Source organism: Sebastes umbrosus, chromosome 21 (genome assembly GCF_015220745.1).
Source record: "Sebastes umbrosus isolate fSebUmb1 chromosome 21, fSebUmb1.pri, whole genome shotgun sequence".
Classification (NCBI taxonomy): Eukaryota; Metazoa; Chordata; class Actinopteri; order Perciformes; family Sebastidae; genus Sebastes; species Sebastes umbrosus.
The window spans coordinates 26,646,885-26,661,178 of NC_051289.1; the positions used below are offsets into that span (position 1 = coordinate 26,646,885).

Genomic DNA, 14,294 nt, shown 5'->3' on the forward strand with positions numbered 1-14,294 from the left:
ACCTGCCGTGACATCTCCGTCAACTCTAACGTACATAACGAAGCAGTATATTATATAAAATATGTAACAGAGTATTAAGTAACACCCCCTTTACTTCAAATTTCAGCGCAGTGCCTTTATTTTTAAATTACAGGAGAAAATATACATGGAAGTGATACACTTTTTGAATTGGAACTATTAACTCAGTATATGAGTGAAATCAGTGAATAGCGATGCCGTTGAACTGGCTGCATTGTAATCTCTAATTTAATTAAATGTTTTTTTCTATTTAAAATGTAACGGAAAAATCAAATTTGTCCTAAACTGATATTTGACGAAGCCTCAGTTATAACTACTTTAAGATAATGCAGGTTACATAGCAGCAGATGATAATATAAAAGATTTAAACTGGGTATGGCATAATACTCCATTAGAATACAAAGTGGGTTATTATATTAGAAAATGGACTAAAAGCTTATATTACAGTAAGCAATGGAATATGCTTCAATAAATAAAACTACAAGTGCTATAAGTCTCATTAAAATAGGTAAAGGAATAATATTATATTATTACAGTTATATTACGGTGGCTAATGGAATATTAAATGATATTACATAATGACATCTTACACTATAATGGAACAAGATGTTACATTGGAGTAGATAATATAATAGTATATTCTCTTTCAGTGGTGAATAGAAGAGTACCATGGCATGTGTTTTTACCTCTAAGGACTATCCCAGATGACTCATACATGATTCATCCTCCTCCTCTCCTCTCTCGCTGCCCCCCCCCCCCCACTATTCATGCCTGTCGACAGCATGATGTAGCCACATGGGGCTAAAGTGCTGACTCCGGCCCCTGACATCCTCCTCACTCACGACCTTTGACCCGTCACAAAAGAGGATGTCTCCCTGGACAGAGATTTCCCTGCTGTTTGACGTCTGTGCGGCACAAAAAAGCTGCCATGCTCCGTTGACACGGCATTAAGAGGGACAATGAGGGGACAGACTGGGAGGCCCCCCCCACCCCCACTGGAAAACAACACTTCCTGTCGCTGGATGGGTATATTGGCAAAGGGCCAAATCGGTCTTATATGAAGGGCGGAAAATTTGACATACTATCAGACTGTTATTAGTGATAGTAAAATCAGAGAATGAGAAGAGGGTAAGAATATATGTATACTACATATGCTTGAACCACCTGTACATTTACAGCCTGGCTAATTAGATTTAATAAAACACATATTACAGTCAGGTTTTGAAGCAATACAATTAGAAGTACTCCCTTTGCCTCGCTGTCTTGAAACATTTTACCAAAGGTGTTTTAGCATTTATAGTGAGCTAAATATTTGATGTAGCACCTGTTACCAAGCACAATATCTGCTCTCTTTGAACAGTGGTTCCCATCCTGGGGGGGTTACAGTAGCCCCAATGGGCCCCATCATCCAAGGGGTCATGAGATTGTTAACAGGACAAAAAAGCAGAAAAATAAAAACATACCTGCACCACAAATTAGGTTTGATTTTTCAGAACGATTTTTTCATATTTGATATTAGTATACACATACTTGAAAATGTTATGTCCTCAGGCTTTTAAAAAGTATTGAGGGGTCCCAAGTCGAAGGGTTATAAGCCAGAAGGTGTGGAAACCACGGCTCGAAAAGAAGCATTCTATGTAGGACTGTCGAAGTTAACGTAATGAGAACGCGTTCAATTTGTTTCAACACCACTAATTTCTTTAACGCAACTTGTGATTTTGTGCTGGGCTCTGTTTTAAAGCTGAATGAGCGAGTGAAATTTTGGTAAGGGATAACTGGCATGGTCATTTTCAAAGGGGTCCCTTGACCTCTGACCTCCAGATCAGTGAATGTAAATGGGTTCTATGGGTACCCACGAGTCTCCCCTTTACAGACATGCCCACTTTATGATAATCACATGCAGTTTGGGGCAAGTCACAGTCAAGTCAGCACACCGACACACTGACAGCTGTTGTTGCCTGTTGGGCTGCAGTTTGCCATGTTATGATCTGAGCATATTGTTTGATGCTAAATGCAGTACCTGTGAGGGTTTCTGGACAATATTTGTCATTGTTTTGTGTTGTTAACTGATTTACAATAATAAATATATACATACATTTACATAAAGCAGCATATTTGCCCACTCCCATGTTGATGAGAGTATTAAATACTTGACAAATCTCCCTTTAAGGGACATTTTGAACAGGTAAAAGATTTAATTAAATTTAATTAATTTACGATTAATCGCGATTAACTATGGACAATCATGCGATCAATCGCGATTACATATTTTAATCGATTGACAGTCCTAATTCTATCATAAACTGCCCCTATTACCATTTTAAACTGAGCATTTTCATCTTTTTTCACTTCAGTAACTTCACTTGGCAATGTTTAATTTTACCCTACCATCTATCATTATGCATTACACACATTATATCATAAAACATAATAGTACAAAGATGTTAAAGATAGGTTTAGACATTTATCATCTGATGTGTTCAGAGCTGCAAAATGTTCATGGAATGACTCGTGGTCCATCATTTCCAGAAGCTCTGTGCCTGAATGTGGTGTCGCTCTGACTCTTTCTCATAAACCAAAGCAACATAAACAAAACATATTCTGTATGAATAAAAGTGACTGGGTTCAGAAATATTGATCCAGATTGAGTGCTTTGTCTTTGTGTATTTCCTCTAGACACGCAGGTTATGTGAACACTGTCCGTATAGGTGCACGTGTGTCTGTGTGTTACAGAAGCTCAGTGGACAAGCGACCTGTACAAAGTGTTTCCAAGCATTTCTTCCAGTGCATTCTGGGATAGATTCCAGCTCCCCTGTGACTGTGAATGGGACTAAGCGGTTATGGAAAATGAATGAATCACAGGTTATGTTGTTGTTGAATTGAGTGATTGCTGTGAAAGAGGTGCTTTTGTCTTGGTTCCTTAAGACTCCACTCTAATGATAATACATGTGTTGCTTTGTTTAAAAAACGAATGAAATAAGACTATCTTGCTAAACAAAGAAACTGATTTACTTTGTTATATTTATTCATTTTTCTTGAATTTTAGAGTTCACAGTGAAAATGAGTCCATTGCTGGTACTTTTTCTTTTCTAAAATATTTTTGTCTGTTTAAAAAAATGTTGTACTTACAGGATGTCTTCACTAAATATGTATGGCCATGATAATGACTATAATAAATAAAAATAAAAATAAATAAATAATAAAAATGAAAAATAAATAAATAAATAGTAATTGTATTTATTTATTATTGGTTTGACTTTTGGTCTGACTAATTACATGCTGTAACTATGCTTATTAGGCAAGGACACTATGTGCAATCCTGTCTCCTAGAAATGATGTTTATACACTACTACTTTATTTTGCATAATGTATTTTGAGGGAATCATAATTAAAGCCTGGATTATGTTCAGTGAGAAGGATTTCTTCAGGGAGTAGTAGTATAGTTGCAGGGAGGACAGTGGGTTGGATGGTGGATGTACTTAATGCAGGAGCTTGATACCAGGTAGACATCCTGAGTCTGGTGTGTGGTTAGGTTTAGGCAACAGAGTTCACTTTGCACTTTGGTTCAGGTTAGTGAGAGATCATGGTTTCCGTTAAATAAATACTAAACTAATCATGTCCTGTCTGGTGTTTCAAATCACTTTGAACTTGTTCAATATATCTAGCTGAGACCATTATTTTAGTGCTTTAAGAGCCTGAACAGAAACACACTGAGGTTCTTAATGGTTTAGTTTCATCGCCCTCTCCAGGTTTCCTCCCAGGCTCACAGTTCTCCAGCATTTCTCCTGACTTTTGAGCTACACCTATGTCTTTTCATAGGTGGAAGAGATCTGCTCGCGACGCAGTTTGAGCTGCGTTCGCCGCACATCACAGCAAAGTCGCCTTGGCGTGGAGCAAGCCGCGCAGTGGTGTCGCCACATTGTGTCTGAAAGGGCCTTCAGTGAGAGAAGGAGAGAGAAATGGAGAATACTAAGAGAAAGAAATACTCAAGCAGGGGAAAAACATGAATGAATGAAGACTGATGAATATTAGTTGATACCAGAGATTCACACAAGTTCATGTCACTTTTCTTTTCTGTGAATTAAAAGTCAAATTAAAAGTAGGCCTATTTAACAAAAGTGCTGTTGCAGTGTACAGTGTAGTACTTCTTTAAAAGTCACCAGAATGCAGGAAACAAAGTCTGAGAAACTCTCATTCTTGCCTATGTTTGAGGTCTGGAGGTTGGTAAATAGCCTATGTCCTAGGCCAGAGGTCAGACACCTTTACAATGGAAATAGCAATATTTTGGAAAAAAAAATGAAAGAACTCTGTCTGGAGCCGCAAAACATATTTGAGCCTCATAATGAGGGTAACACAGCCCGTTAAGTCTAATGCAGTGAGGACCCAAGTCCAAATGAGAGGCAGGACACTGACGAAACCTCTCAGGAGATCTGGATGGAAGCTCCTGCTGGCTATTCAGCAAATGCAGTGCGCCTGTTCTGAAAATGTCTCTCAATATTACTTTTTGTGTTGTCAAATCTTTCCACGCACTAATTAAATTACTCAAAGACTTTTCTTGTTTGGGATTTGGAATCCATAGCTAGACTATAAAGCTATTAAGATTCAGCAAATTGATAGGATAAGGCGCCCGCCCGAAGACGGTACGATGCACATTTGAGTTGGTTGAAATGATGATTGGTATTCGGTGTATAGGCTTCATATTTTTTTCACAATTGGAGAATGTAAGAAACACTTTAGGCCTACAACAATGATGTTAAAAAATAACCGTTATTCATTTCCATATATTGTTTTTGTCAAAGCCACTGGAGAGGAGCTAAAGAGCCGCGTGTGGCTCTGGAGCCACAGGTAGCTGACCCCTGTCCTAGATGTAAAGATGCTCTGGTTAGATATGCATTATGTTGCTAATAACAGGGTGACAAGACATCATATATAAGAGTGTCACACTTTACATGCAGTAGGCCAAGTGAATAACGAGGCAAACATCCACCATTACAATGAATTTAATTTAATTTGTATAGCACATTTTAAAACACAATGAAATCTCAAGGCGCTTCACAACGAGGGAAAAAAAATCACAGACAACGTTAAGACAATTTACACTAGAAACATACGATTAAAAGCGTCAAAATAGGACAAATTACTTCCTGGCATAAGTTAAAAACAACTAAAAATACCATAAAATCCTAGTGGGCTGAGGAGCTCCGGTACAGTTTATTGCCTTGAAGACCAGGAGGAGCATCTTGAAGATGATCTGATGGTTTATTGGGAGCCAGTGAAGGCAGCGGAGGACTGGGCTGATGGGCTGTGATGTGAGTTCTGGTGAGGATCCGGGGCGGCTCTGTTTTTGACATATTGTAGTCAGTTTTGTTTGGGAGGCCTGGGAGGAGAGAGTTACAATTACAAAACTTATTATCTACTATTTTCATAAAAGTAGTCTCTTTATGGTGTTTAATGCCCCAACATCTGGGTGAATGTACCTATAAGAAGACTACATTAAGGACTGTTAGGATATCTCCAGAAAGCCTTGAAGGATGGTCCCGTTAACCGGCTCCTTCTGCGCATGTCCTCTACGGTCCAACCGGACAGAGAGAGAGAGAGAGTTAGAGAGAGAGAGAGAGAGAGAGAGAGAGAGTTAACAGAGAGAGAGTTAACAGGGATTCATGGAGCATGTCCCAGCACCAGTGTTTTCTATGTCTTCTTGTCCACGATGCACTTTAGGATTTCAATAAGATGCGTGTGTGTTTCCAGATAATCAGTTTCTTCCTCGCAGTCTACTTCCACTGCCCGCTGCTCCGAGCTCAGGGTGAGTCTGTCTGTCATTATGTCCACATCTTATGTCCACATCTTATGTCCACATGTCCTCCTGCGTCTCTAATGCATCGGTAAACGTGCTGAAAGCGACAGCAGAGTGTTTAATCGGAGTGTAAAGCCATCTGCAGGTCGGGTCTAACTTGTTGATCCACTGACAGCTGCTGGAACATCCCGCTGAAGTCCATTCACTAATCTCTCATGTGACTTTCCATCACTCCTTAGTGGAGCTGAACACCTCGCAGACTGCTCAGTAACATGTCTTCTGAATCATCAAGGTCATTTGGTAAATTCGGGTGAACAAAATGTCCAACAGCCGGTACAGTTTTTGTCCGGTAAAGCCTGTCGGTTTCTATGTGTAGTTCACGGCGCTAGCTGCCGCCCACCGTGGGTGATGACCGGGGGAATAACGGGGGAAACTACTGTAAAAGTCTGAATTTAATCACGTTTAGTGTATTTAATACACGCCGAATTAAAGGCTGCATATTTGATAATGTCTTTATAGTGGTGCTTTTTAGGTTTGTACGTTTGCTGAAAGCAAAGCGACAATATGGAGAGTTAGTCCGTTATTAGGTGGACTGTTAGCTGGACGCTGGTCTGTCTGGGAGGAACGACGCTCCGCAGACAGACGGGTCCGTTAGCGTCCCGGGTGGAGGTCTCTGAGGACAGCCCTGAGGGGTTAATGACTACTATGAGGGACATAACACACGGTGTCCCCGCTGGGCTCCTGGAGGCTCAGAGTTTAGAAAGTATCGCTGGATAGTTGAGCTGGTTTTGTGACAGACAGACAGACAGGAAGCGGATAGGGAGGAAAAGGGAAAAGGGACCGTTACATGAACAATTTAGCACTTTTCCTGCTGCTTGGTTATTACACACAGCTTCTGTTGGATTATTAAGATATTTTAATAATCAGTAGGACCCATTCTGTAATTCGGCATCCATCCCATGCCTTAAAAACACGCACTTCTTAAAAACCTCATTATTCCCACATCATGCTCTCTGAGAGCTGGAGTGTTCAACTCTGGTAGACTAATCCCAGGTACTGATAGGAGGATTAGATTATCTCGGCTATAGGCCACATGTGTGGAGCTAGTCCTCCATCATGTCCCACTAGTTGTCTTAGGTGAGAGAGGAGACTACAGGAAGTAAAAGTGACTGGTGTTTTGAGTCTGGCCGCTAATAGAAGTGAGAATGTGTCTCTGTTAGCTTTTCAAGGTGCTAATTCATTCTCTGGGACTTGTTAAGGTAGTCTGACAACACACACACAGAGAGAGGTGTCTCTGTGTGTGTGTGTTGGTGCTGTAGGACAAGTGGCCTGGACATTTGCTTTCACTTGTTAATTGTGTGAGTCAACATGGAGCTGCCATTTCACACTTTGTTGCCACATTTCGGAGCCATTTGGAGGAGACGTGCTCTCAAGAGACCTCCAGCTGTTGTCCCTCTTTAATATCATTTTGTCCGTTGTGTATCCTAGCCTCCTTTATCACAGGGGAGCTCCATGGACTCTCCGGGTTCTAAATGCTGCTGGGGAGCTCTTTGAAGTCCAGTCCACATGGGTGCAGGATGTGGATTTGCTCTGGCTGAACACCACTACTTTTTTTCTGACACATCTGCCAGGAACATGAAAGAAACGCAGCTCTTTCAGATCCTCATTTGGGGTGCACATTGTCTCCCAGAGGCTTGTGACCATAACTAAGGTCTCAGAAAATCCCCAAAAGGTGTAATAAATAGCACTGTGTGGGAGAGTGATCAGCTGGTTGTGCCCTCAGGAAGATAATGGCTTCTTCCTCTTCTTCACTTATTTGGTGTATGAATTCCATACATTCCATAGTTCTCTACTGAGTTTTGTGAAACTTCTCTCCTTCATTTCTTTCATGTTGTGATTCGGTTATGGAGGCTAGCCGTGAGAGAATGCATCTGGAACCAATTTGACTCCTCAAAGCAGAAGGAGAAGAGGAGGGGAGGAGAAGAAGAGGGGAGGAGGCTGAAGGGAGGAGAAGAGGAGGGGAGGAGAAGAGGAGGAGGGGAGTACGGGAGGGGAGGGAACGGCAGCCCCTTTTCTTTCCATGTCCACTGTGAGCAGGCATCGGCCTGAGTTCCACAAACCTAATTATAGTTTTGTGAACACAAGATTAAAGTGCAGCACAGAGAATTGATTTTTTCTTGGTACAGTATAGGCTAGTGATATTTGAATTTACTATGAAATATAATGTTTTTTCCAACCAGCAACCCATTGCTAGTGTTTTGTCAAGGCTAAATATAAAGAAAGAGAAATACACCCGGTGAACATGTGACATATCGTGTATATATATACTGGGAAAAGAAAGTTTGGAAACTTGTGTTTGGTGGATTATTTCTCTGTTGTTACAATGCTAATGGTCATTGTATTTTACATGGTTGGAAAGCCTGTTTATTTACCTTCACAATGATGTCCAACTTGTAAGGATCATGCATGATGATGTGGGATGAGCAGCACAGCTGATTATGTGGGTAGCGCCCAAGAAAAATGTTCCAAAATGCTCTGCCAATGGTAAACAGTGTATTCTCATAAGGCTACCAGGAAGCCTGCAATGAATGCCCTTCACCGTCAGGCCCGTTTGCGCTGGTGTCGACAACACAGACAATGGAACCTGAACATGTGGGGGAATGTCATGTTCAGTGATGAGTCCAGGTTCTGTCTGCCAAAGTTGGATGGCAGGGTCAAAGTATGGAGACGACGCGGAGAACGCTATGCTGATTGTTGCACCGATGGAGTAACAGCTTTTGGTGGAGGCTGTGTCATGGTGTGGGGCGGCATCTCCCTCACTGGCAAAACAAGGCTTGTCATCATTGAAGGCCATCTCAATGCAGGGAGATATCGGGATGAGATTCTGCAGCCAGTGGCGATCCCATATCTCCACAATCTGGGACCTAACTTCATCCTCCAAGATGACAACGCTCACCCCCACAGAGCCAGGGTTATCACAGACTACCTCCACAATGTGGGAGTAGAGAGACTGGAACGGCCTGCCAAGAGTCCACACCTCAACCCAATTCAACACTTTTAGGATCAGCTTGGGCGTGCTGTACGTGTTAGAGTGACCAACACAACCACACTGGCTGACCTGCAACCAATCCTGGTTGAGGAATGGAACGCCATCCCACAGCAACGTGTGACCAGGTTGGTGACCAGCATGAGGAGGAGGTGCAAGGCTGTTGTGGCTGCGTATGGATCTGAGGCTGAGGCTCCTGATGGTGTATTAAATGAATAAAGTGTAAAATAGCCAATATGTCTTGTTTGTTCCTTGTTACTGAAAGAGAGTTCAATCATCCAATCCACCAAACAACTCAAAACAAGAGTCAATACCAACAGGAGAATACACTGTTTACCATTGACGGAGCATTTTGGAACATTTTTCTTGGGCGCTACCCACATAATCAGCTGTGCTGCTCATCCCACAAATGCATGATCCTTACAAGTTGGACATCATTGTGAAGGTAAATAAACAGGCTTTCCAACCATGTAAAATACAATGACCATTAGCATTGTAACAACAGAGAAATAATCCACCAAACACAAGTTTCCAAACTTTTTTATCAACCTAAAAATCTTAAATTGCGTTATTATCGCGTTAACTTTCACAGCCCTAATTAAAATATTTATTTGTGATTAATCGCATGATTGTCCATAATTAATCTCAATTAATCGCAAATTAACCAAAATGTACCTTAAAGGAAGATTTGTCAAGTATTTAATACTCTTATCAACATGGGAGTGGACAAATATGCTGCTTTATGCAAATATATGTATATATTTATTATTGTAAATCAATTAGCAACACAAAACAATGACAGATATTGTCCAGAAACCCTCACAGGTACTGCATTTAGCATAAAACAATATGCTCCAATCATAACATGGCAAACTGCAGCCCACCAGGCAACAACAGCTGTCAGTGTGTTTTCATTCACATATCTCGAGGTCAGAGGTTAAGGGACGATGTTAGGGCTGTCAATCAATTAAAATATTAAAATATTTATAATCTCATGATTGTCCATGGTTAATGGTGAGTCCCACCATCGACTCCTGTCTCCTAACTGTGTGATATCATTCCTCTTTTGTAAAACAGTTGTTACTGAGACAGAGGAGGTTCCATTAAAGTGACTGGTGGAACCCAGATAATACGCTACAGTATGATAGCTCCTGCTCTGTTTTGGTCTCTCTGGGTCTCCATCCCCTCAAAGGACAGCTCTGTCAAGATGGCTTGCTTTTCACCAAAGCTATAGAACGCTATGGAACATTGGCATAGCTTCATTTTGCCACCTCGAGCAGATCCTCTATTCCAATGGAAGAAACTGATTCCTCCACGGAATTTCTGCATTTTAAGTCCTGGTGTGTGCATGAGGACTTTCACCATTTGTACCACAAGTACATTCAGCACTTTTACTTGAAACTGAGCTACCTGATTATTTAAAGGTAGGGTTGGAGTCTTCCACCAGCTGCTAGCTTGACAGCTGTGAGTACTAACAGTAGCCATGTTGGTTGTTCACGTTCATAATGATCATTTTGGGGGAGTGTCTTTGCGGGGAGGCCTGAAGGGACTGACTGTCAGTGTTGCTGACTTGGTGACTTTCTCTCTAGATTTAGGGACTTTTGGAGCTGCTAGCTACTTTCATTGGTAAAGAGTTGGCAACACTGGGCTGTTGTTTTTTTTTTTAAAAATCTAGCGTACTCTTGTTTCTCAACATTACCAACCCTAGCTTTAAGTAAATGAGTGACTACTTCTTCCACCATTGAACCTTTCACAAAATATTCCCTAATGACAAAAGCCCAACTGTATTTGGATGTCAGACTGCAACAGTCAAGATGTTTAATGTTCTCTGAATTGTTGGCTGTGTAGCTCTTCATTTAGTTAGAAATAAGTAAAGGACTATTCCAGGATAATTACATTTTCTGCTCATTTCCTGAAAGTGTTCTTCCAGTGTCTTTATCATGTTACACATACCGTATTTGTTATATTTATCTCTTCATTCTCCCCTCAAAATGAATTATTCTTTCCCAGGAGCACTCCAGGAAGAAATGCAATTAAGCTGTACTTTTATACAATCAAACTTTGTTTTCCATTTCATTTGAATGGGCTACAGTTGGCTTGACTGGGTTGTTACTGACAGAAGGCAGGTCCAAACAGAACCACAGAGGATGTATTGTGTCAGTTGATTGTTGATCCATATTGTTTTTGTTGTACTGCATTTCCAATAATTCCAATATACACCTGAGTTTCTGTTTGTAGAAATGATAGGATGGTATGGTTTGGGGCATGTGTTGTATGTTTTAGATGATCTAGTTTAGGGCTGCGCAGTATACTGTACGTACACGTTTCAGCATCAACATTGAAATGTGCGCATGCGCAATATTAGTCACATCGCAGGGACGTGCAATGTCGTCGAATGAACTCAAACACGTCGTGCTACAACTAAACTGGAAAAACAAAGTTTGGAAACTTGTGTTTGGTGGATTATTTCTCTGTTGTTACAATGCTAATGGTCATTGTATTTTACATCGTTGGAAAGCCTGTTTATTTACCTTCACAATGATGTCCAACTTGTAGGGATCATGCATTTGTGGGATGAGCAGCACAGCTGATTATGTGGGGAGCGCCCAAGAAAAATTTGCCAAAATGCTCCGTCAATGGTAAACAGTGTATTCTCCTGTTGGTGTTGACTCTTGTTTTAGGTTGTTTGGTGGATTGGATGATTGAACTCTCTATCAGTAACTAGGAACAAACAAGACATATTGACAATTTTACACTTTATTCCTTTAATACACCGTCAGGAGCCTCAGTAGCGGTGGAAGATCCATACGCAGCCACAACAGCCTTGCACCTCCTCCTCATGCTGGTCACCAACCTGGTCACACGTTGCTGTGGGATGGCGTTCCATTCCTCAACCAGGATTGGTTGCAGGTCAGCCAGTGTGGTTGTGTTGGTCACTCTAACACGTACAGCACGCCCAAGCTGATCCTAAAAGTGTTGAATTGGGTTGAGGTGTGGACTCTTGGCAGGCCGTTCCATTCTCTCTACTCCCACATTGTGGAGGTAGTCTGTGATAACCCTGGCTCTGTGGGGGTGAGCGTTGTCATCTTGGAGGATGAAGTTAGGTCCCAGATTGTGGAGATATGGGATCGCCACTGGCTGCAGAATCTCATCCCGACATCTCACTGCATTGAGATGGCCTTCAATGATGACAAGCCTTGTTTTGCCAGTGAGGGAGATGCCGCCCCACACCATGACACTGCCCCCACCAAAAGCTGTTACTCGATCGGTTCAACAATCAGCATAGCATTCTCCACGTCGTCTCCATACTTTGACCCTGCCATCCAACTTTCATAGACAGAACCTGGACTCATCGCTGAACATGACATTCCCCCACATGTTCAGGTTCCATTGTCTGTGTTGTCGACACCAGCGCAAATGGGCCTGACGGTGAAGGGCAGTCATTGCAGGTTTCCTGGTAGCCTTATGAGAATACACTGTTTACCATTGGCAGAGCATTTTGGAACATTTTTCTTGGGCGCTACCCACATAATCAGCTGTGCTGCTCATCCCACAAATGCATGATCCTTACAAGTTGGACATCATTGTGAAGGTAAATAAACAGGCTTTACAACCATGTAAAATACAATGACAATTAGCATTGTAACAACAGAGAAATAATCCACCAAACACAAGTTTCCGAACTTTGTTTTTCCAGTATATTTTGCTGCTTGATACAAAAGTGAAACTCGCACAGTTCTCATTTTTCACGACTAATCCAGTGTTGGCGTCTGCTCGAGGATTCAACTCTGCAGGTCAGAGACGGTCGTTGGGTGTGGGAGGACCCTCTCCCTGGTGCTGGTTGGCCCTCGCCGTGCACATTTCCTCCAAGTGTGCCATTATAGTAGCAACCCACCCGACCCGTCTGGAAACACGTATCCCGTCTTGTTTACCTGCTTTGTGGTTGTGACTTTTTGCTGAGCCATATTTGACCCGAACCGTTCCGTTCAGGACCTTCGGTTCGGTCCGTAACACTCTTTCGGTTCGCCGTTATCCAAACAGCTGTTTATGTCTACTACTCGTACGCGCGGAACAGAAACTCTGAAGCGTGAGTTTTACCCGGAAAGTTTTGGCATCGCACCAGAAATGATAATCGAGCTAAACTGACAACGATTTGTGTCAAACTGTACGCCGACACTGTTCAACTGAAGTCGGGTTTATATGTGGACACTTGAAACATTTAATTACGACGGCATCACCCGAATGTGTCAATCAGCGGAGCGAAACAAAAGCAGACTGGACGGAGAGTCCGTTCCCCTGCAGCGTTCAGACAGCCTCCCACTGCAGGTCCACACCGTGACAAAGTAGTATCTGATGCTATAGGAGTGTTCATTGCTGCATATACGACCACACTCCATCATAAACAATACAGAATTAATAATATTTAATGCTATAAGAGTGTTTATCGCTGCATATACGACCACACTCCATCATAAACAATACAGAATTAATAATATCTAATGCTATAAGAGTGTTTATCGCTGCATATACGACCACACTCCATCATAAACAATACAGAATTAATAATATCTAATGCTATAAGAGTGTTTATCACTGCATATACGACCTCATTCCATCATAAACAATACAGAATTAATAATATCTAATGCTATAAGAGTGTTTATCGCTGCATATACGACCTCACTCCATCATAAACAATACAGAATTAATAATATCTAATGCTATAAGAGTGTTTATCGCTGCATATACGACCTCACTCCATCATAAACAATACAGAATTAATAATATCTAATGCTATAAGAGTGTTTATCGCTGCATATACGAACACACTCCATCATAAACTATACAGAATTAAAGCAGATGGTCAAAGCGTGAGCCTTCACGTGTGAATGTTAGTCTGTTGTGCCTGCCCTGTAGAAACTAGCATCAGTTGAGGATTGACCAACAGCCTTAAGCTGGAACATTACATTTACATTACAGACATTTGTGATTTTATTTTTGTAATTAATGTTTTCTTATTGACAATATGTCAGTATTTGAGGGTCTTAACTGTTATAGTAAGAATTATGACCGATGAGCCACTGTTGAATGAGTGGGAGATAAAAAGCTCTAAGTTTTTTAGCATAGTTCTGGTTGAGCTTATGCTTCAATGTATGGCCTTAGTTATAATTTCATCATATTTATATGAAAATAACAAAGCTGTTTGCACTAAAGACTGTAGAAGACCTATTCTTTCAGTTAAGATTTGTCAATGAAGGATAGTTTATGTTCCTTATGGAAGCCATACTTTTGTTAAGGCAAACATTTGTTAACTTATTTTGCCAAATAAATGAAAAGCATGTTGAAATCAGAAATTGACCTCCACGCTGTAACATAAATGTACCGAACTGAACCGAAAACCGTGACCCCAAAACCGTGATATGAACCGAATTTTGT

General features: G+C 41.3%; 1 protein-coding gene across 1 annotated transcript in view; it reads left to right on the plus strand.

The window, feature by feature from the left end:
* Positions 1-5,552: 5,552 nt before the first annotated feature.
* The window catches only part of reck (reversion-inducing-cysteine-rich protein with kazal motifs), a 74,574-nt gene continuing 65,832 nt past the window's right edge, over positions 5,553-14,294 (plus strand). The window contains 1 exon segment of the mRNA XM_037756567.1: positions 5,553-5,821. Coding sequence (XP_037612495.1) covers positions 5,749-5,821 — 73 coding nt within the window. The 5' untranslated portion in view covers positions 5,553-5,748.